We start from the raw sequence: 24101 nt of genomic DNA, 5'->3' as shown, positions 1-24101 counted from the left end.
ACCCAGAATAAAGTCCTTTAATTGAAATAAAGACACAATTCTTTATTGTTCTAAATTAAACCATACTTACCATCATGCCCATTCCAGCTGAAGCCAACGATCTCCTGCAATAAAAGTAAAATAATAAAGCAACATCATCCATACCTTTCCATGGTTCCCACGACGGCTCCAGCTCCGCTACATTCACATGACAGGCTGGATCGCAGCCGAAAGCTGCCATCCAGCTTGCCATGCCGCAGACACTGAGAAGCGCAGACATGCTTGCGCTCCTCAGTGTCTGGCTGTGATGGCATCCAGATGAGCAGACAAAGAACTCAGCTCACCTCATTCACGTCACTGACAGCGTGGGAAAATTCTCCTGCCTGTGCTTGCAGTGAGCGTGAGAGAATTCTCTTACTGAAGCGCTGAGCGCAGAAAAATTTTCCCACGCTGTCAGTGACGTGCATGAGGTGAGGTGAGCTGAGTTCATTGGACATGACCTCGGCTCATCTTTATGCCGTCACAGCGAGACACTGAGGAGCGCAAGCATGCCTGCGCTTCTCAGTGTCTGCGGCATGGCAAGCTGGATGGCAGCTTTCTGCTGCGATCCAGCCTGTCATGTCAATGTAGCAGAGCTGAAGCTGTCGTGGGAACCATGGAAAGGTAAGGATGATGTTGCTTTATTATTTTACTTTTATTGCAGAAGACATTGGCTTCAGCTGGAATGGGCGTGATGGTAAGTATGGTTTAATTTAGAACATTAAAAAATTGTGTGTTTATTTTAATTAAAGGACTTTTTTCTGGGTGTTTGTGTTTTTTTTTTTAACTTTGACTATGGGGTTAGTAATGGGGGTGTCTTATAGACGCCTCTCCATTGCTAACCTGGGCTTGATGTCAGCTGGCATTATAAGCTGACATCAACCCCAGCCCTATTACCCCACTGCCACCGCTATAGGGCGGTGGGAAGAGCGAGGCTAAGAGCCATTTCTGGTGCGGCTGACTGCTGGTGTTTCTAGCCTGGGAGGGGGCCAAAATTCATGGCACCCTTCCTGGGCTATTAAGATCAGCCCCCAATTGTCTGCCTAGCCTTTGCTAGCTATTAAAATAGGGGGGCCCCACATAATTTTTTGGGGGGGTCCCCAATTTTAATAGCTAGTAAAGGCTAGGTATTCAGCTGGGGGCTGATATTAGTATCCTGGGAAGCTCCGTGGGTATTACCCCCTTCCCAGGCTTCAAACATCTGCCCCAGCCGTCTGCTTAACCTCCGCTAGAGACTAAAATTATGGGGAACTCCACGCCAATTTTTTTTTAAATAAATCCTTTATTTTAGCACTAAATGACAAGTACAGTAACCAACACTATCACTGTACTTATTATATATATGACTGACATGTTTCTATCTATCTAATCTATGTGTGATGCTCTATTCTTTATATTCTAATTTGTCGGGTACCGCTGCTGAATTGCCGGCCGGCTTTTTTAAAGAGACGGTGCATGAAAACACTATTATTTTTTTTAAATAAATCCTTTAACACTAAATGACAAGTACGGTAAGCAACACTGTCACTGCACTTCTTATATATGTGACTGACATGTTTCTATCGATCTAATCTATGTGTGATGCTCTATTCTTTCTGTTGTAAATTGTCGGGTACCGGTGTATGCCGCTGCTGAATTGCCGGCCGGCTTTTTTAAAGAGACGGTGCATGAAAACACTATTATTTTTTTTAATAAATCCTTTAACACTAAATGACAAGTACAGTAAGCTGAGCGCTGCCATCCAGCTTGTCATCCTTCAGAGACACTGCAGAGCGCAGGCATTATGGGAACTTCCGATTCCGGTGTTCGATATTCTAAAAGTATCGGAACTCAGTATCGGAACTCCGATACCGCGAATATCGGTCGATACCCGATATTTCAGTATCGGAATGCTCAACACTATTCATGACCTGAACACGTTTTGAGGCCATCCACAAGTTTTTGCTTTACAATGATAATGCAAGGTGTTCTGCATGCGATGACCCGAACTTTGACCATCTTTTCAAAGTTCGGTCGGTCATCGAGCACTTCAACAACAAGTTTGCTGAAGTGTACGTGTGGATGAATCCTTAATAGCTTTTAAGGGGCGGCTTGGATTCTGGCAGTACCTGCCCAGTAAGGGTTCCAGGTACGGAATCAAGTTGCATAAACTGTGTGAGAATACCTAAGGGTACACTCCCAAGTTTAGAGTTTACGGAGGGAAGGACTACCAGATTGAACCCCCTGAATGCCCCCCTGTTCTGGGAGTGAGTGGGAAAACGGTGTGGGATTTGGTACATCCACTGCTAGATAAAGGTTTTCACCTTTACCTGGATAACTTTTATACCAGCATCCCGCTCTTCAAGTCCCTCTCTGAGCGAGGTACCACAGCCTGCGGTACTGTCTGCAAAAATCAGAGAGGTCTCCTGAAGATGCTAATTGGGCAAATGCTCAGAATGGGTGACAGTGAAGCCCAATGTAGTGACCACCTGCTGGTGGTCAAGTACAAGGACAAAAGGGATGTCCTTCTCTTGACCACCATACATGGTGATGGCAGCACCCTCAGTACTGTACTTGGTTCCTCTACACAGGTCGTCAAACCAGATTGTGTAGTGGGGTACAACAAGTACATGGGGGAAGTTGATCTCTCTGATCAAGTCCTCCAGCCGTACAGTGCTTGGAGAAAGGCCAAGGTGTGGTACAAGAAGATGGCCATGCACATCGTGCAGTTGGCAATGCACAACGCTTTCCTTCTATCACGATGTGCAGGCCAAACTTCTACGTCATACCCTCAGTTCCAGGAGGTAGTGATCAAGACCCTGATATTTGGCAGTGGTGACAGAGGGGGCCCCAGTACTTCCGGAACTGAAGCACCTTGAATCGTGCCAGACCAGCATTTCCCGGGGAGGTCCCTCAAACAGGAAAAAAAGGTAAGTCACAAAATAGGTGCCGAGTGTGTTACAAAAGGGGAATACCCAAGGACAACACTTATCAATGCGACACCTGCCACGACAATACCTGGCTTGTACATGAAAGAATGCTTCAGAAGGTACCATACTTCCATGCACTACTAAATTAATTTCTGACGTATGACAACCTGACGAACACTACACATCTGACGTAGTGTTCATCTGGTTGTCCTACGTCACTTGTGTAGTGTTCGTCAGGTTGTCCTACTCAACTGACGTATGACACTACATTACAAAATTCACATATCAGGAATCAGTTCCAAAAAGGGGGCACTTGTTAGGCATTTCCACTGTTTAGGCACATCAGGGGCTCTGAAAATGTGACATGACGCTCACAGACCATTCCATCAAAGTCTGCATTCCAAAACGTCACTCCTTCACTTCCGATCCCTGACATGCGCCCAAACAGTAGTTTTCTCCAACACATGGGGTATCAGGGTACTCAAGAGAAATTGCACAACATATTTTGAGGTCCACTTTCTCCTGTTACCCTTGTGAAAATATTTATTTTGGCTAAAATAACATTTTTGTGGAAAAAATTAGATTTTTTTTATTTTCACAAGTCAACATTATAATTTTCTGTGAAGCACCTGGGGGTTCGCGGTGCTCACCACACATCTATATTAATTCATTGGGGGGTCTAGTTTCCAAAAATGTGGCACTTGTTGGGCATTTCCACTGTTTAGACACATCAGGGGCTCTGAAAACGTGACATGATGCCCACAGACCAATTCATCAAAGTCTGCATTCCAAAGCCTCACTCCTTCCCTTCCGAGCCCTGAGGTTCGCCCAAACAGTAATTTTCTCCAATACATGGGGTATCAGCGTACTCAGGAGAAATTGTACAACAACTTTTGGGGTCTAATTTCTCCTGTTATCAATGAGAAAATAAAAAAAATTGCGGCTAAAAGATCGTTTTTGTGGAAAACCGTTCTACGTTATTAACTTTTGCGAAACACTTGGGGGTTCAAAGTTTTCACCACACATCTAAATACGTTCCTTAAGGGGACTAGTTTCCAAAATGGGGTCACTTGTGGAGGGTTTCCACTGTTTAGGCACATCAGGGGCTCTCAAAATGCGACATGGAGTCCGCTGTCAATTCCAGCGAGTTTTGCGTTGAAAACGTCAACGGTTGCTCCTTCCCTTCTGAGCCCTGCCGTGCGTCCAAACAATGGCTTTCCCCACATATCAGGTATCAGCGTACTCAGGGGAAATAGCAAAACAACTTTTGGGGTCCAATTTCTACTGTTACCCTGGTGAAAATAAAAAATTGGGGTCTAAAATAAAATTTTAGTAAGAAAAAAAATGTTCATTTTTTCCTTTCACATTCGATTAATTGCTGTGAAGAATGTGAACGGTTAATAAACTTCTTGAATGTGGTTTTGAGCACCTTGAGGGGTGCAGTTTTTAGAATGGTATCACTTCTGGGTTTTTTCTGTCATACAGAGTCCTCAAAGTGACTTAAAATGTAGTGTGGTCCCTTAAAAAAAAATGACAACTTTTAACCCTTATAACTCCCTAACAAAAAAAAATTGGTTCCAAAATTGTGCAGACGTAAAGTAGACTTGTGGGAAATGTTATTTATCAACTTTTTGTGTGACATACAGTATCTCTCTGATTTAAGGGCATAAAAATTAAAATTTTCAAAATTGTGAAATTTTCAAAATTTTCACCAAATTTCCATTTTTTTCACAAATAAACGCGGGTCATATCATATAAATTTTACCACTATCATGAAGTACAATATGTCATGAAAAAAAAAAGTCTGAGAATCAGGGGGATCCATTGAAGCGTTCCAGAGTTATTACCTCATAAATTGAGAGTGGTCAGAATTGTAAAAATTGGCCTGGTCATTATCGTGCAAACCACCTTCGGGGTAAAGGGGTTAAGTAGGATGAATAACTACTGACCTATCTTCCAAAGCACTGATATCTGTTGAAATAAGTTCATCACTGCAAGCTGGAGTGATGTGTGGCTGCTCACATTCTGGCAGAAACGGTATTTTTGACAATTATGACAAAAAGTATAAGTAACACAACAATGTCTAAAAGGAACCAGCTAGCACATTTTTACATATGCATTTAGTAAATATGGTTTTGTAAGAGCTTCTCTGTCCATAAAATGTATATTTTTTACAGAAATTCTATATGGCAGTCATGAGTAATCTAGCCTACAATCCAGGGCCGGTGTCAGCACCCGACACACCCGGGCAAGTGCCGGGGCCCTGAGCAAGCAGGGGGCCCACTTGCCGTCGGTCAGCCCGGCGTGCTATGGGACCGACCCGTGAGCGGTGCGATGCCGGTGTCAGCGCCCGCTCCCCCCCGCTTGCTCAGGGCCCCAGCAGCCGGCACAATATTTACCCCTCCCCGTGCCTCCGCAGCAGCTCTGATTTCTTCCGCAGCTGCTGCACTGTGACGTCTCAGGTCAGATAGCGCGGTGACATCTTTCCACCGCGCTCTCTCCTGAGTCGTCTCAGGCAGTGCAGAGTGGGAAGACGCAGGCGACACTGAGGAGTTCGGAGCAGCGGCAGCAGGTGAGAAGTGAGGTGAGTATTTGATATTTTTTTTTAATGTATGGAGGCATGGGGCATTATATGGGGGGGAACAAGTGACATCTTGCATGGGGCATTATATGGGGGGGGCAAGTGACATCCTGCATGGTGCATTATAAGAAAGGGGGGGTGACATCCTGCATGGGGAATTATAAGGAAGGGGGGTGACATCCTACATGGGACATTAAAAGGGGGGTAAGTGACATCCTGCATGGGGCATTAAAAGGGGGGGAGTGACATCCTGCATGGGGCATTAAAAGGGGGTGGGGGAGGGAGTTTGACATACTGTATGGGGCATTATAAGGGAGGGGGGAGTGTGACATACTGTATAGGGCATTAAAAGGGGGGGGAGTGACATCCTGCATGGGGCATTAAAAGGTGGGGTGACATCCTGCATGGGGCATTATAAGGGGGGTTGACATCCGGCATTGGGCATTATAAGTGGGAGTGACATAATGCATGGAGCTTTATAAGGCGGGTGACATCCTGCAAGGGTCATTATAAGGGGGGGGTGACATCCTGCATGGAGCATTATAAGGTGGGGAGGGAACAGCCTGCGTGGGGCATTATGTGGGGGAACAGCCTGCATGAAGGATTATGTGGGGGCACAGCCTGCATGGAGCATTATATGGGGCCCAGTATCCTGTATGGAGCATTATATGGGGGCCAGTATCCTGGAGGGAGCATTAAATGGGGACCAGTATCCTGTATGGAGCATTTTATGCGGGCCAGTATTCTGTATGGAGCGATTCGCTGGTTTCTGAGCTATTGTGGAATTTATAATAGATATCGGTCATGTAATGTAAGAAGTGAAATCTTTTTGTACTATATCTATATTTCTCTGTGGTATCTGCGCATCATGAATCGTGGTATGTGTTAAAGGGGCCCACTGAGACTCTTTAGCCCAGGGCCCAGAGAAACCTGGAGCCGGCCCTGCTACAATCGATATGCAAATTAGTTTGGAAGTGCACTGGAGGCATGTCAATGCCCTTGGAAAAAGCAGTCCCCAGTGCATTTACAGCCTGATTTGTTTATGTTGTCTATGCTAGATTTCTCATGACTAATATATCGGTTCTATACAAAAAAAAAAGTATAATTTTTATTGGGGGACTAACATTTACACAACCATGCCACTACTTCCATATGCAAAAATGTGCTGGCTAGTTCTCTTTAAGAAAAATTACAATATACTAAATTTAGCAAACGTGTATTATATGGATATAGGTAAACAGTACTGATGGAGAAATGTTCAGCTTTAACTTTCTGCAATATTTTAAAGTTTTACTTTTCTACAGTATTTCATTTGTTACACTACTATTGATAATTTTCTTTCTGCTTATATATAGAAATATATATATATATACCTTACCTGGCTTAATTCTATTAATAATGGGTCATCCCGTCTTTCAAAATGAAGGGTTAATGCGGTGGTTTCTATCCAAGCATTGTCTGTATTCCTTGGATCATCCACATAACCTTTGTACACCTGTAATAACAATATACGACACATTATGGCTAAAATAATAAACTAAAATCATTTATTCATTATCTGAGTAAAACTTTTTCATTTCACTACAATTGCCCATAATAATATTTCATAACAGTTTGGCTATTTATACTATATATATCTATATATATATATATATATATATATATATATATATCTATCTATATATATATATATAGATAAATTTTCCATTACAATTATAACCTCTTAAAGTTGTTGTCTGGCCTTATATTACAAGTCTGCAGTTACTCTATGTGAGTGCGATGAAGATTTTCCGGTGCCAGTACCGGTGGCCATCAGTCATGTGACTGCAAGAATGTGATTTGCATACTTTCGGCCACATTCTGACTACACTGTATCCGGCATCAGTCAATACACATTAATTGCGCAAGTCCGTGCCCATCTACTTGGCATGTGTATACAAATAACATACTTTCATTTACGCGCCTGCTGCTCCCGCCACCGGCAGTGGAGAATCTTCACAGCATGCAGTGCATGCAATGTGAGGGTTTACAACTCTGCAGTCTATATATAGAGTGACTGCAGACTTTTATCCTAAGGCCAGACAACCCCATTAATATTCAGGACTATTTGGGATGGAAAAATAATACCATCCAAGTGATTGTGAGACTATATTTTCATAATATATCATACTTTTCATTAATAGCAAATTTAGGTCGACATGTTTTTAATTCAATAATAAAAACTTGAAATTTACAAAAAATATGAAAAAATTTGCTCTTTCAAACTTTAAATGTCTGTTCTTAAACTAGATAGTCATAGTATACAAAATAGCTAATTTGCTATGCATAGAAATATACTATGTGTGGTCATGCTTTACTATTTTGGCATATGACAAATGTCAGAAAGGAAGGAATGCTATTTGTCATTTCCTACAGATTAGCTTTTATTCATTTGCAGTACCTTGGATCTGCATTACACAACAGCAGGTAGTACACAGTGTGACGGAAAAAGTACTAAAGAACCCAAATGTATTACACCAATATATGAAATTTAATTATCTCACATACAAAAATTTCCTTAACAAGACATACAAATAGACATACAAAAAGTGGGAAACCACAAGGTGGCGCCACAGACTCAAACTGAACACACGTTGGGCTTTTTTTGGTGTGCTCCACACAGGGCCGCCATCAGGGCACTACTGCCATTACTGGATTATGGGGCCCAGTGAGCAGAGGGGCCTGGTCGGGACCCCATCCTTCTGCTCACCAGGCCCTAGCATCAGCACTCTGCCGCTTCAGTACTGTGAAGGTGCGTCCTCGGACGCACGTTCACTTTAAATCTATAGCCATGTGGGAATCTTCCCACACGGCAATAGTTAACAGCCGTCAGCCAATCACAGGCCAGCAGCTGACGACAGTGCGCATGTCACTTTTGCATGACATCACTGTCATGCGCCAGCGGCCATGCTTCGGATGATGGGACAGCTGGAGTGCCAGAAGGTAAGTAAAAACTGTTTTTTTCAACTTTTTTTGTTGTAAAGCTGCATTTTGGGCACAGGATGGAGAGACATGGGAGCAGGATGGAAATGTAGCACCCCGAGGACTTGGCTGCTACAGGGGTATTGCACCTCGACCCAGAGGTGTGGTATTCCACTCCCGGGTAAGGATGGGGAGTGGAACTGGGCTCAGTTAGCTGCATGCACTACACTCACCCCATTTCCGGGGGACAGACCAACGGTACTCCCACCAGATAGATGTGCAGGTACGACAGCTTCTGTCCCTGGCTGGAGTGGGGAGGGGGGAGGAACATCCCAGTGGTGTAGGAGCAGAGAGGGGAGGGACTCTGGGCATAGGTAGGAGCCCATTGGGTGCTAGTCACCTGGGCTCGGGTGTCAGAAGGGAGTATATAAGGTGGGCACCATCTTAGGACAGCGGTCAGTCCAGAGAGGAGCTCAGCCAGAGAGGGCTGACAGGGAGCTGTGGCTCAGTCTGGGCCCAGCTCCAGAGCCAGGCCTGGAGAGGAGGCCTGTGGCAGAGAGAGAGAGAGAAAGAAGAAGAAGGAGAAACAGGAACACCAAGAAAGGCCCAGAGACGCAAGAAGAGAGGGAACCCTGAGATCCCACGAGTTAACGCGTGAAGGGTTGGCAGAACAGGGTACTGGATCCCAAACTGGTGGAGGCCAATTATCCTTAGCCAGGAACCGGAGGTCGTGGTCAAGTTTTGGCGCGACCCCTCGCCACATCCACCAGGAAGGCATACCACGTATAGGGTCAGGGAAGCCGGGAAAGGTTTCACCACCAGAAGGCCCGAGGGAGCCGGACAAAGGTGAATCCCTGGTGAGGACGGCCAGTAGGAAGGAGGAGAGGGGAGCTCAGGACCACGCTCTGGAACTGCCTGGGAGTTGGCCGAGTCCCGCACCTGGTGGACGCAGCACGGCTCGGGTGGTCACTCTTGGCCGAAGTGATCTGAACACCAACTGTGAGTAAAGCTTTAAACCTGCACCACAAGTCTCTGCGATTCCTTGTCACACCACCCCTACCACTATCATCATTTCCTGCTTCTCCGGCTGCCCTGAGGCTATACCCCTCCCGTTGGGGGTTATACCATCCACGCTGCACAACCATACCACCGGCCTCAGCGGTCTGCCCTGCAGCGGCGGTTTCATAACCGCATTCAACGGGTGGCGTAGTCGGACATTAATACCATCATACCAATAACTGCCACTTGGTTTGGCCACCCTGGGCACGGACCGGGTCCCCGCCACTCGGAGACTACAACCCCCATCGGATCCGGCTCCGGGTATTCCCCCGCGCACACGTGCGCCGCACTACAACATGGCCCAGGGGGCGAGTCAGAAACATGTGGGGCAGAATGGGAGACATTGGGGGCAGGATGGAAACATGCGGTCAGAATGGGAGACATTGGGGGACAGGATGGAAACATGGGGCAGAATGGGAGACACTGGGGGCAGGAAGGAAACATGGGGGCAGAATGGGAGACATTGGGGGCAGAATGGGAGACATGGGGCAGGATAGAGACATTGGGGGCAGGATGGAGACATTTGGGGCAGGATGGGAGACACTGGGGGTAGAGTGGAGACATTGGGGCAGAATGGAAACATGGGGGCACAATGGAGACAAATGGGGCAGAATGGAGACATGGGGGGCAGGATGGAGACAAATGGGAGCAGGATTGAGACAATGGGGGTAGAATCGAGATGAATGGAGACATTGGGGCAGAATGGAAACGTGGGAGTAGAATGGAGACAAATGGGCAGAATGAAGACATGGGAGCAGGATAGAGACAATAGGGCAGAATAAAGACAAATGGAGGCAGGATGGAGACAATGGGGGAAGAATGGAGACAAATGGAGACATGGGGGCAGGATGGAGACAATGGGGCAGAATGAAGACAAATAGGGGCAGGATGGAGACAATTGGGGGAAGAATGGAGACAAATGGAGATATGGGGCAGAATGGAGATATGGGGGCAGGATGAAGACAATGATACAATGGGGGCAGAATGGAGACAAATGGGGGCAGAATGGAGACAAATGGGGACAGAATGGAGACATTGAGGCAGAATGGAAACATGGGGGGAGAATGGAGAGACATGGGGCAGGATAAAGACATTTGGGGCAGGATCGAGAAATGAGGGCAGAATGGATACGTGAGGGCAGAATGGAAAAATGGGGCAGAATGGAGACAAATGAGGGCAGATTGGAGACAATGGGGGCAGAATGGAGACAAATGGTGACAATGGGGGCAGAATGGAGACAAATGGGAGCAGGATTGAGACAATGGGGGCAGAATGGGGACATGGTGGCAGAGTGGAGACAAATGGAGACATGGGGGTAGGATGAAGACATGGGGAAGAATGGAGAAATTGGGGGCAGAATGGAGACATGGGACTGTGATGTGGGACATTATTAATCCAGGGGCTAATTATGGGGACAATGGGGGCAGAATGGAGACATTTGGGGCAGGATGGAGACATTGGGGGCAGAATGGAGACATGGGGGGGGCAGAATGGAGACATGGGGCCAGATTTGGGATATTACTGTAGGGGCTAATTATGGATATTATTACTGATTTGATGTATTTTATTTTTGAGGATACTGTTTTCAGTGAGGGGGGGTCCTGTTACTGTGCAGAGCGACACTATGTTGCTTTTTTTTTCATCTGGTGTAGTGTAGAAATTGGGGAAAAATTGGGGAATGTGCTCTGGAAGCGGTGTAGATAACTGTGTTATTTTATGCACAGACGAGTCCTGGCTGGAAGAAGTGATGGCAGTCTGTGCTGGACTAAGAGGAAAAGCGAAGATGAAGGACTTCAACTAGAGATGTCACCGGTGAGTCAGTGTGTTATCTGTGCACTGACACTATACACAGTATTCTATGTACAGAGGTCCTGTGTATAATGGCACTTATGGTAATATTAATATTGTGTTTTTTTATTAATGAACAGTATTGTAGTATTTGGTCACTGTGTGATGTTAATATGTGGTCTGGTCATGGTGTGGCGCTATTTTTCCCTTGCATGTGGTAGTATTCGGCACTATGTGGTGGTAATATGTGGTCTGGTCAGGGTGTGGTGGTATTTCTCCCTTGTATGTGGTATTATTCGGTCACTATGGGGTGCTAATATGTGATCTGGTCATGGTGTGGCAGTATTTGTTCCTTGTACGTGGTATTATTCAGTCACTAAGTGGTGGTAATATGTGGTCTGGTCATGGTGTGATGGTATTTGTCCCTTATGTGGTATTATTCAGTCACTATGTGGTGGTGATATGTGGTGTGGCCATGGTGTGACTGTTTGTTCCTTGTATGTGATAATATTAGTCATTTTAAAAAATGTATGTGACACATTCCCTTAAATAAAAATAAACCTAAAAAAAAGTATTGGGTGTTATAAAAAATGTTTAATGGGTTAGAGTAGATCAGGGCCCAGCCAGAAGAGTCTCCTTGTTGCGGTGGCGGCTTAAAAAATCTTTTGGCCAAAACAAAAGCTGCTGGCTAGGTATGTGATATGGTGTTCGATGGGAACTGTTAAAGTGTGATTGGTGAGGACGTGGTGCAGAAGTGGAGTTTTTCAAAGAGTGGGCGGTGGGACTGTGGAAGGCTCAAGGGGTGGAGGCGGAGCTGGGATGGAGCCCTTGGTGGAGTCTCAAAGGGGCCCGAAAGTGTAGCCAGAAGGGGCCCCCCAAATTCCTGGTGGCAGCCCTGGCTCCACATTCTCATTACAGGTAGTAACTGTTGTCTTCTTCTCTTTACTTAGCCTTATGTATAACCTTGGAGGTAATGATCTGTTTGGATCCCTATACAATAAGTGTTTCCTGTATAAGCCGGTGTAACAGGCCAGATTAACCCCCCGCCCAGAATATACCCGGGGTTAAAGTGGCCTAGGCCAGATTATACCCCGGGTATATTCTGGTCTAGACCAAACTATACCCCGGGGTATAAATTGGCCGAGGCCAGATTATACCCCTCTGGGCCAGAATATACCCCGGGTATATTATGGCCTAGGCCAAACTATACCCCGGGGTATAAATTGGCCTAGTTCAGATTATACCCCTCGGGGTCAGAATATACCCCAGCTGCTGTAGGTCACATTTGTCAGGCTTTTGAGAACCATTGAGTGATATACTCGATAATGGGGCCCCAGGCAGTGCACGGGGGGAGGGGGCAGAGACAGTGCACGGGGCCCCAGACAGCACACGGGAGGGGCAGAGACAGCATGTAAGGGGGGGGTAACAGACAGCGTGCAAGGGGTAGAAGAGACAGCGCGCAGGGCCCCTGTGCGCTGTCTCTGCCCCCCTGTGCACTGTCTCTGCCCCCCTGTGCGATGTCTGGGGCCCCTTTCTTGAGTATATCACTCAATCCTGTGCGATGTCTGGGGCCCCTGTGCGATGTCTGGGGCCCCTGTGTAATGTGTGATGTCTGGGGCCGCTGTGTGATGTCTGGGGCCCCCTGTGTGATGTCTGGTGCCCCGTTCTTGAGTATATCACTGAATCCTGTGTGATGTCTGGGGCCCCTGTGTAATGTCTGGGGCCCCTGTGAGAAGTCTGGGGCCCCTGTGTCCTGTTTGCGACCCCCTGTGCGATGTCTGGGGCCCCGTTCTTGAGTATATCACTCAATCCTGTGTGATGTCTGGGGCCCCTGTGCGATGGGTGATGTCTGGGGCCCCTGTGCGATGTCTGGGGCCCCGTTCTTGAATATATTAAAGATTAAAGTATATTAAAGTATATTAAAGATGAGATTTTTCACGTTTATGATCACCATTGAGTGATATACTCAAGAATTACATAATTTTTCAACATTTTATTGTTTAAAACTCTAAACACACAGACTTTTGCTACTTCAACCAGAAAACAATTTTTGAACATTTTATTGTTTCAAACTCTGAACACGCAGACTTTTTTTACTTCAATCAGAAAACCTTGACGGTTGATAAAAAACTTGCCTGTTCAGGACATAATAAAAGTCATAACATTCTGAAACTTCATCTTATAAAGGTACCTTTACATGGGGCGATTATTGGTTCCAGAGAGGCTTTTGGCCGATAATCGTACACATGGTTGGTGACAGGACACTACAATATAAATGTTCAAAGGTAAACACTGATAACATTAAAATGATTAGTAAACACTGATGACAAAATTAAAATGATCATGCTTGTCTTCAAGATAACGTGCATGTTCTGTTGTTGACTGTAGATTGAAGCTTGCGGGATAGGTCAACCAATCCATGGTGTCACCGACTTTTGTGTAGATGACGATGTCACAACTCAACAGATTTGCTGTGGCCATGATTTCTGCATCAGTTGCCCAGACTCCATCACGAGAGATGCCAGAGATGTTCACATATTCATTCACATCTTGATTAAAGTAGCCCTGTAGTTTTTTGAACAAGTCAGTTTTCATGTGGTGGATGACTATAGCTCTGAGAAGGGAGTAGTTGCCCTCTGTTCCTGTCATAATATATAGCTGATGATCCGAAAGTAGCAGTTCCCATCACCTTTGGTTTTATATGTACTCCGTGGTTGTACAAGATCTCTAGTGCATCCAAAGTACACAACCCACCTAAACATAAGGTCAAGAGTGGTGGTAAGATACTTCCTTCCTGAACTTGGTAGTGGGTTGAAAGTCTTGCTTTGCTTGTGTTTTTGTGGGCAGAGTCACTGGGACAGTCATCAGGGGAATGGGGTGGTAGAGAAGTCTCTTCATCCTGGTAAATCTTAAGGTTGCTGGCATGGTAGGTGTTGCTTAGTATCTTGCCAGTCTTATTGTTCTTAAGTTTTACTCATCCCTTGGTTAAGGATTCCACAACTAAGTAGGGTCCAACCCAGCGTGATTCCATCTTGTACCCACGCGATGAATACGACATTGATTCTTGATATAAACAATGGTGCCAGCAGTGATTTCTTTGTTGCTGTTGTGTAGGCGATCAAAGGCACACTTTTGGTGTTCCAGAGCAGAATGGATGTTGGTACTTACAGTTAAGTGGATTCTGTTATGAATGGTTGTGAGTGTATTTAGCACATCAGGGTTGGCATCATCTGAAAGAGACATGACATCCACAGTGTCATTTGCTGATGGATAGAGGACAATAGGAAGCTTAGCCTTTCGTCCATACATGACATCAAATGGAGTGCACTTGGTTGAGGCATGCACATATGTGTGATAGGCAAACAAAACACCAGGTATGAACTGGTCCCAGTTGGTTCCTTGGTCATTGACAAGCTTGCTAAGAGATTCTTTGAGTGTTCGATTGTCATGTTCCCGCTGGCCATTTGTTTGTGGGTGGTAGGCAGATGAAAAGAGGTGATCTATTTGAAAATGATCCATCAGGTTGTCAATGATCGAGTTCACAAACTCTCTTCCCTGGTCGCCAATCAAAGTGTCTATACAGCCTAAGCGGCAAATAATGGTGTACAAAAATTTTGCTACTGACATGGCACTCTTGTCTGGAACAGCTGTTGCTTCAGTCCACTTGGAGAAATGATCAGTGACAGCAACTATATATTTGTTGTCGTTTGATGTTTCCTGAAGAGGATTGATCATATCAATCCCAACTAAGCTCCATACTTTTCCAGGCACTGGTATACTGTTGAGTGGTGGAGCTTCCTTGCTGATTTTGGGACTTGTGACAAAACATTTTTGACAGGCTTTGACATGTTGGTGAACATCGTTCTTCATTGCCTTCCAGTAGTAACGGTCAGAAATTTTGGCAAATGTATTATCTCTGCCAAAATGGCCACCAGAAGTTGGATTGTCGTGACAGGCCTTCAGGATATTTGGCAGTCGGCTTTTAATGAGAACCTCCTTTTTTCCATAGTAAATAATTTCTTTCTCTGCTCGATATGGCTTAGATGATTGTCTAAACTGAGACTTGGCATTTGAACGTTTCTCTGGAGGTTGATCGTAGATCCACTGGGGGTACTTTTGTTCTGTTGCAGTGTAGAATCTCAAAAGCTGATCATACAGTTGGTCTTTCATTGTTATCAAAATTGGAAAACTTATTTTTTTGTTGGAGGTGTTCCAAGTTCATTTTATATACCTTAGGATAGAATAGGAACTCACACTGGAGAACTTAAAGTGCATATCATAGAGAGCAGGGAGAAACATACATAACAAGTTACAACACATCACATTAACTATGCACTGATGGAACTGAACCATCTACTGTCAGTTCAATGTAATGCCTCCAACACATGCTGTAAGTCTAGTCCACCCGTTCCCATGTACTAGATTTGCTGCTGATTTTTCACAGGGAAAAAATCAGCAGCCAATCTGCATCAAAATCCGCATCCCAATGATGTGGATTTTTTGTGCAGAATCACAGCAGATTTCTCCGAGTCACATGGAAGAGGGAAATCTGCTGCAGACCGCATCAAAATCTGACAAGAGCTGCATGAAATGGTATATGGTTTGTGTACGTGCATCTGTATATACTGTTTCACTACAGCAGCAAAACACACTAATATTCTGCCCTAGAGGAGTATAGACCATGGGTATATTATAGCTTAGGCCAAACTATACCCCGGGGTATAAATTGGCCTAGCCAGATTATACTCCTCCGGGCCAGAATATACCCCTGCTGCTGCAGATCAGATTTTTGACGCTTATGATAACCACTGAGTAATATACTCAAGGATGGGGCCCCAGATGTTGCACAGGGGCCCCAGACATTGCACAAGGGCCCCAGACTTTGCACAGGGGCCCCAGATATCACAAAGGGGCCCCAGACATCGCACAGGATTGAGTGATATACTCAAGAACGGGGCCCCAGATGTTGCACAGGGGGTCCCAGACAGCACACAGGGGGTCCCAGATAGCGCACAGGGGGCAGAGACAGCGCACAGGGGGGAAGAGAAAGCTCATAGGGGCCCTGCGCGCTGTCTCTTCCCCCCTTGCGTGCTGTCTCTGCCCCCCTGTGTGCTGCCTGGGGCCCCTGTGCGCTGCATTGGGCCCCTGTGTGCTGCCTGGGGCCCTTGTGCACTGACTGGGGCCCTGTTATTAAGTATATCACTCAATGGTTCTCAAAAGCATGAAAAATCTGATCTACAGCAACTGGAGTATATTCTGACCCGGAGGGGTATAATCTGGCCTAGGCCAATTTATACCCCGGGGTATAGTTTGGCCTAGGCCAGAATTTACCCGGGGTATAATCTGGCCTATGCCACTTTAACCCCGGATGTATTCTGGGTGGGGGGGGGGTTAACCTGGCCTGCTACACCGGAATGTGTTCAGTTTGAGTCTGTGGCACCATCTTCCCACTTTTTATATGTCCATTTGTATACCTTTTTAAAGAAATTTTTGTATTTGATATAATAAAATTTCATATATTGGTGTAATAAATTTGGGTTCTTGAGTAGTGATAAGCGAGCGTGCTCGTCACTGCTCGGTACTTGCCCGAGCATCTCACAGCTCGAGATTAGTAATGAGCCAATTTGTTTGAAATCCGAACGTACAACTTAAATGCGACACTAATATGGCACATTTGGATTCGTGATCGGAAATGCAAGCAAAATTTCTTAAATTCTGGAAAAATCAACAACGTTTGGCGAATAAATGCAGGAATGTGATTGCGGGGCAACTACAGCGTTTTTAACAGTTTTGCTAGCATAGTGCTTGTGTATGATGAGCAGGGGGATGTGGTAGATGACTGGGGGGGCTGGTGATAGCTCAGAACAGGTCAGATCAGCAGCGCGCTTGTAATTTTTTTTTCATCCTGGAGGCAGTAACTTGAAGTCAGGAAAGCGCGTCTAGCCAATCAGAGCGCAGGAAGCATCCACACTGTCCAAATCACATGTCCTCTCTATATAAAAAGCGGCCATGTTCCCTCAGAGCCATTTTTTCCATGTCACTTCTGGAGACAGACGCTGCTCAGTGTGCTCCTGTGTAATGAGAGATATTAGCTAGATAGATGGGCGCTTGTGTGGAAGTCAGATATTGTAGATAAGTCCTGTGCTGTGTACCTGTTCAATCGACCTTGCAGCCTTTTTTTTTGTTTTTGTGCAATTGCTGAGATTCTCACAGAAAGAGCAGGGCCTATGGCTCAGAACAGTGCTGTGCACCGGTTGTACTGTGCTCCATGCAGACCTTCAATCTGCAAGCTGTGTTAGACCAGTCTGTCATTTTTTGGTGGATGAACTTCAGCTTTATGCACAGTAAAACAAATATTTTTTGCTGTTGCTAGCCACAGTCCACCAAAGATTTTTTTGCATCGCAGACGTGTTATACTCTGCTATAAGCCACCTAGTGCTTTTAGTGGCGGTGAAATTCAATTATTTTCACAGTAAAAAAATAGATTTTTTCTGTTGCTAGCCGCAGTCCATCAAAGATTATTTTTGTGTCGCAGACGTGTTACACTCTGCTATAAGCCAACTAGTGCTTTTAGTGGAGGTGAAATTCAGCTGTATTCAGAGCTTGTGCAGAGTCAAAAAAATCTATTTTTTGCTGTTGCTAACGCTATACAGCAGTCTAGTTCTAAGTTTGAAATAGTTTGGAGAATATCTCCTATGTTATACAGGCCTCATCCACAGTAAAAAAAAAAAAAAGAAGATGTTCCTAACGTTATACAGCAGGGACATCTCAGTTTGAAATAGTTTGAAGAATATCTGCTATGTTATAAAGGCGTCATCCCCAGTAAAAAAAATACTTTGTTCGGTTTTTAACACTATACAGCAAGCCATATCTTACCTTCTTATTTAGTACCGCTGAAATTCAGGTGTGTGCAGAGCTGTTGCAGAGGAAAAAAATCTATTTTTGTTTTGCTAATAGCATGCTCCTACTACAGTGTCTGAGCAACATGAGTGAGAAAAAGAGAGGTCGTGGTGGAAGGGGGAATAGGCTTGGTGTTCAAAGTATACGTGGGGTAGGTGGTAATGTTAGTGAAAGCACTAGTGAACCAACATGGTCATGTCCTATCCAAAGACAACTGACAAATTCTGTTACTGGACGGGCCACTCCCTTTCTTTTGCAGCCGCACAGCGATACGCCTTGTTGATAAGGGCCAGAAGAGCAGGTGCTCCAGTAGATGGCAAACGCTGCTTCAAGTGGCCTCTCTTCTTCTTCCTCTACCTCAACATCACACACAGTACAGTCTACAGAGGTGTCACCCCAATTACCCTTGCTTCCCCCCGTGTCACAACTGTCCAAGCGCCCAACTGACTGTAGCGAACCACAGATGGACGAGTCTGTAGAACTGTTCACCCATTCTATACCATGGGCATCAGAAATATACTCCTAACATTCACAGAGTCAAGAAGATGAGGAAAGCATCTCCACCGATGCCCAAATTTTTTTTTACGTTTGATTCGGTGCAGGACGGAGTAGGATCCAAGCAGGTTCCTGACCCTCATCACCAGACGTTAACCACCAGGGAGGGAGGTGATCCTGATGAGACTCAAATACCTCAGGCTCATGCAGACTGTACTGTGCGGTACAGCAATTTCTCCGCCACTATCCTGGCCTGGATGAGGGGCTTCAGAAAGTACGGTAGCTGTGTGCTCACTTCTGCCGTTCGCAATCCCTCATGTCATCGACTTGCATCGATATAGAGGTCTTTCTCCATGCCAGTTAACAGGTTGATATGCGATGTGCCGACATGGTGGAATTCCACTCTGCACTTGTTACAGTGACTGTGGCAGCAGCTACGAGCCCCAATGCAGTATGTCATGTTGTATAGCCTAAGCCAACACAGTATGGACGTGGGGCATATCACATTTACGGAGTGGGAACAGATTAAGGACCTCTGCACCCTTCTGCACAGTTTTGAAATGGCTACTAAACTAGTTAGCGCTGACAATGCCGTCATCAGCATCACTATTCCGTCATCTACATGCTGGAGAAGACTTTGAATAGCGTGCAGCAGGAGGTGGTTGTCCCAGAGGAAGAGGAGGATGCAGAAGGGATAAAAATGTCTCAAAGTTCCAGACTGTCGTCACACAGGCTGATGCCAAGTGACGGTGGCTTCCTGCGATAGAGGGGTTTGGTGATATCAGACATACTGTTAGTGAAGGTGAAAGAGCCGAGGAACAAATGGAGGAGGAAGAGATGATGGGTAAGTGAAAAGACAAAGAGAATAATCATCCCATCTCTGTTGAACGTGGTTGGCAGGAGGGGACAGAGGAAACATGCATCAGTGTTACACAGCCAACAATATAGTCTGGTTTTGGACCACCTGGAAGAGCCCGACATACGAGTGCCTTCTTGCTGCACTTTCTGCAACATCATCCCCATATAGTTAGGATTCGAAATAATGCTGACTACTGGGTTGCCACTCTGTTACATCCATGTTATAAGAGTAAATTTTGCCAGATGCTTCCTGCCCTGGAAAGGGACCTGCTTATGTTGGAGTATCGAAACAAGCTTTTAAGCAACCTTAATAGAGCTTTTCCCCAAGATAGAAGTGAGACACACAGTGTGCATCGCAGCTGTAGTCTTTCAACCTCCGGCACATCAGTTCGCCAACGCCAAAACATTAGCAGCAGCAGAGAAAGTGGCAGAAGCAATTTCTGTGAGTCCTTTCATACATTTTTTAGACCAGCTTGTGCACCAGCACAACAGAGTAGAAGTCTGACACGGGGAGAACGACTGGAGAGGATGGTGGAGGACTATCTAGAGCTCAATATGAATACCATCAGTGAGGATTTTGACCCTTTTACATTTTGGTCATCAAAAATGGATGAATGGCCTGAGCTCGCTTGTCATGCCTTGAAGCGTTCTCTCAGAACATGTGTTCAGCGCTGCTGCTGGTGAACTGACGGATAAGCGCACCCGGCTGTCCTATGAAAGTGTTAACCGCCTAACTTTCATCAAGATGAACAAGTCATGGATGATCTCAAAGGACTTTTGCACCCCAATTGCAGACTGTACAGAGTAGGCGGTGTTGTAGTTTTTAGTGTGCTGTATTGATCTTGCGGAATTGTAGTCTGTGTTATGGCTTTTGTGCCTGCTCTTGTTGCGGCTGCATGTTTTAGGCCCTAATTTTTGGAAATGTGGGCAATCCTGATTGGGTCTCCATCTATTGGGCTGGCTGTAGTGGAAGAGTTGTCGGTCCCCATTATACTACTTATACTCTAGTGAAATTGATGCCACTTTGGTGGTTTTAGGCCCAAATGTTTTCAAATAGGACCAGTCCTGATTGGGTCTCCATCTATTTTGTTGGCTGTAGGGGAAGAGGTGTCGTTCCTAATTGTACAATTTCTACTCTACTGAAATTGATGCCACTTCGGTCGTATTAGGCCCTAATTTAGGGAAATATGAACACTCCTGATTGTGTCTCCATGTGCTGGGTTGGCTGCAGTGGAAGAGGTTTTGGTCTCCTTTACAATAGTTATACTCTAGTGAAAATAATTTTTAGGTGCAGATATTGATCTCCACACAGCAGTAGACAGACCTGATAAACTCAAAATGGGTATACAAAGCAGACTGCATCTCAGATTAAAATTGTTAGGGGCAGATATTCTTCGTCACACAGGGGGAAAAAAAAGGTTGGGTCCGAGCAGCTTCCCGATCCTCGACTGTACTGTGCTGTCAGGGCAAGAAGAAGATGACGATGACTCTGAGGGCAAGGAATGGGATTTCACATTGGATGATGATGTTGCACATCCAAATTGGTGTGAACCCAGAGGCACGCATCCAAGTAGCTCATCTGAGGAGGTGAGGAGGAAGACGTGGAGATTACGTTGCATCTTATGGCGCAGACATGGAGTGATGCAAGCACGAGGAGCACTACATCCTTAGCCAAAATCGTGGCAGTGACCAGCAGTGGTCGCTGGTCTGCAGCTCGCAGAGGCGGCAAAGGTTTCCTAGCCTGGGCCTTTTTGAGATCGGAAAGGATGAGCCAACTCACATTATCTGAAAACTTTGCAATAAAAAACTCAGTAGAGGGAAAAAGTGCAATAATTTGACTACTACATGCATGAATCTTCACATGCGCAATCAACATGTGTTACTCTGGCATTCTCACTGCAATAAAATGCGGACCAGCGGACCTCAAAAACCATCAGCTGCCTCATTAACCACATCAGCTGCCTCATCAACCACATCTGCTGCTTCTTTCTCCTCTTCTGTTACCATGCCAAGTATTGGCACGCAGGTCTCCCACTGCAGAACCTCTGCTTCTCTACCTGCTCCAGTCAGGTTGAGTGAGAGCCCGTCAGCTTTAACGGAAGCGGACATGCATGCTGCGTTCATTTCAACGAGCACACCACACATTTCTCAATCCATCATAACATATCCCCCTGTACCTCACTCACAGTCCAGTAGTTTGGCCGTTTCCCCATACTCCGGCCTCTCTCAGTACCGCATCCAGCCCTCGGTCCCGCATTTGTGGTCACGTAAAAAATTGTTTCCTTCCACACATGACAAAGCTAAGAGGTGGAAATCCACCATTTTCAATCTGGAAATGGTGGTGTCAGGCCCTAATTTTTTGATTTGTGAAAACTCCTGTATGGCTGCTTTTTTACTGAGTAGGTAACCGGAGAACCTGAAGGAAATCCCCGCAAAAAAGGGGAGAACATACAAACTACTTGCAGATGTTGTCCTCTATCATCATAAAGGAGTTATAGGAGACCGACCACCGCTTCTGTCTTCCTTGTGAACATTGTGTTGAAGATTGCAAGGTGTCACAGGTTTACTGTGACAGAGAGGAGCCAGAAGACAGCAGCATCTGATTCCTCACACTCCTGCAGTCATTAAAAAGAAGCCGTACACTTTCATATAAATTGGTGCAGGGGTTAATCTGCTCAGTTGTGAGCTCCTGGAAGCTTAACGTGATTTAGGCTCTCAACAGATTTGTCCTGTGCATCTCCCTTACTGTGATAACACTGTACCCCAACACATCAGACTGTAGCCTACCGTGGAAAGCTTGAAAAGGAAGCTGAAGACACAGCTCTTGTGACAAGCGTTCAATCTGTGGTAAGCCTCGCTCCAGCATACCACTGCACGACTAGCTGTACCCTGACCTACTGTATCCTCACCCATCCCTTGTAGATTGTTTGAGAGCCCACGTAGCCAGGGTCCTCTCTCTTCTTGTACCAGTTGGTGACTCCTTTTCACATATAACACACTAGGGAATAAATGTTGTTGTAATAGTAATAATAATTATAGTACTTGTACTCTGGGTCAATTGATGGTACTTTCCAGGTGTCTACCCCAAATTTGATGTGTTTTGGCAGCTTTTTGGCACATTTGAAGGTGTTGTATATGCTTTTTTTTGTCCCCCATTGAATCCTATGTGTTTGTAAATGTTTGTTGAATTTTCGACGAATAAATTCGGCTAATGTCTAAATATTCTGCGAACATTTCTGAACCAAACATTGAAATGTTCGCTCATCTCTACTCTAGATGCTTGAAGCTCTGCTAGTATTTCTGGGATGCTCAGGCGCAAGCTCGGGTCCCTGCCCTGAATGTTTGGCGATCTTTAGAGAGCTAATAAACATGCAGGGATTGTCTGCCACTCACTTTAATGCCGTAGCCATCTTGGTTGTGGCATTACAGTTATTGGCTGGCCGCATAGCGTTATTGGGTCTATATAAGACCTGGTGACGCTATGCTCATTACAGTCTAACCTTCAGACAGGCAGAGTAGGGAGAGGTGCTGCTGTGTGGGGGACAGAATTGGCAGTGTAAGGCTGTGTGCCCACGATGCGTTTTTTAAGAGTTTCCGCAGCAGCAAAAACGCTGCAGAAAAGCTTAAAAAATGCATGGTAGAAGGCCTGTCATGTTCCCCAATGACAATCCGCATGTGCGGAAATTTCCGCTGCGGGTTATCATTGTGGAAAAAAACGCAGCACTACCAATTATTTTGCGGAAGCGCTGCGTTTTCGCCGCCATTGACTTGCATTGAATCGCTTGGATTCCGCATCACTGCCTCTGTATATGCGGAATCCAAGCGTTTCAATGTGCGGATGGTACCCGGGTGTGGAGGACAGGAGACTCTTCTCCGGACCCGGGTACCATAGAACCTGTAAAAAAAAGAATAAAATAAAAAATAAATATGATATTTACCTTCTGATGGACCCCAGTCTCCTTGTCTTCACTTGCCGGCAGATCGCGGTGGACTGAAGGACCTGCACTGACGTCATAGTGATGTGACAGCAGGTACTTCAGTGTAGTGTACCGTGAGCTGCCGACACACCAGGACGGAGCGAAGCAAGACTCTAGGGGCCATCAGAAGGTAAGTATAGATTTATTTTTTTATTTTTAAACATTCTTTAAGGTCACACTTATAAATCCATACCGTTTGCATGGATTTATATAGTGTGACCAAGTTGACAAGCACTTTCCAAGTGATGCTAAAATCGCTTGGAAAGCGCTTGTCAACCCGCATGCGGAAATGCATGTGAAGAACGCTTCACATCCGCTTGTCCCTGGCAGGAAAAACGCATGTACAATCCGCATGCATTTTTTCTGCCAGGGAGATGCAGAAACGCTCAGGAAAAATTCCTGAGCATTTCTGCATCATGGGCACATAGCCTAATAGTTAGGTATAGGTATTCCACACCAGGATACATATCCATCTGAACTAACAGTCCTTCTGAGGACTAATCCAGCTGCATATATTCAGTGGTGATAGCAGGAGTTAGGCAGGCAGAGAAATTT

General features: G+C 45.5%; 1 protein-coding gene across 1 annotated transcript in view; it reads right to left on the bottom strand.

Annotated features, from left to right (window-relative positions):
• TRPM2 (transient receptor potential cation channel subfamily M member 2) overlaps nt 1-24101 on the bottom strand; it is a 1046990-nt gene that overhangs the window by 45383 nt on the left and 977506 nt on the right. The window contains exon 35 of the mRNA XM_073646321.1: nt 6887-7003. Within this exon, the coding sequence (XP_073502422.1) occupies nt 6887-7003 (117 nt within the window). The remainder of the gene's footprint in view (nt 1-6886; nt 7004-24101) is intronic.

This window comes from Phyllobates terribilis, unplaced genomic scaffold (assembly GCF_046119375.1).
Source record: "Phyllobates terribilis strain yellow unplaced genomic scaffold, ASM4611937v1 Scaffold_9__5_contigs__length_417890890, whole genome shotgun sequence".
Classification (NCBI taxonomy): Eukaryota; Metazoa; Chordata; class Amphibia; order Anura; family Dendrobatidae; genus Phyllobates; species Phyllobates terribilis.
The sequence above is the reverse complement of the archived record's forward strand: the minus strand, read 5'-3'. Positions and strand labels throughout refer to the sequence as shown.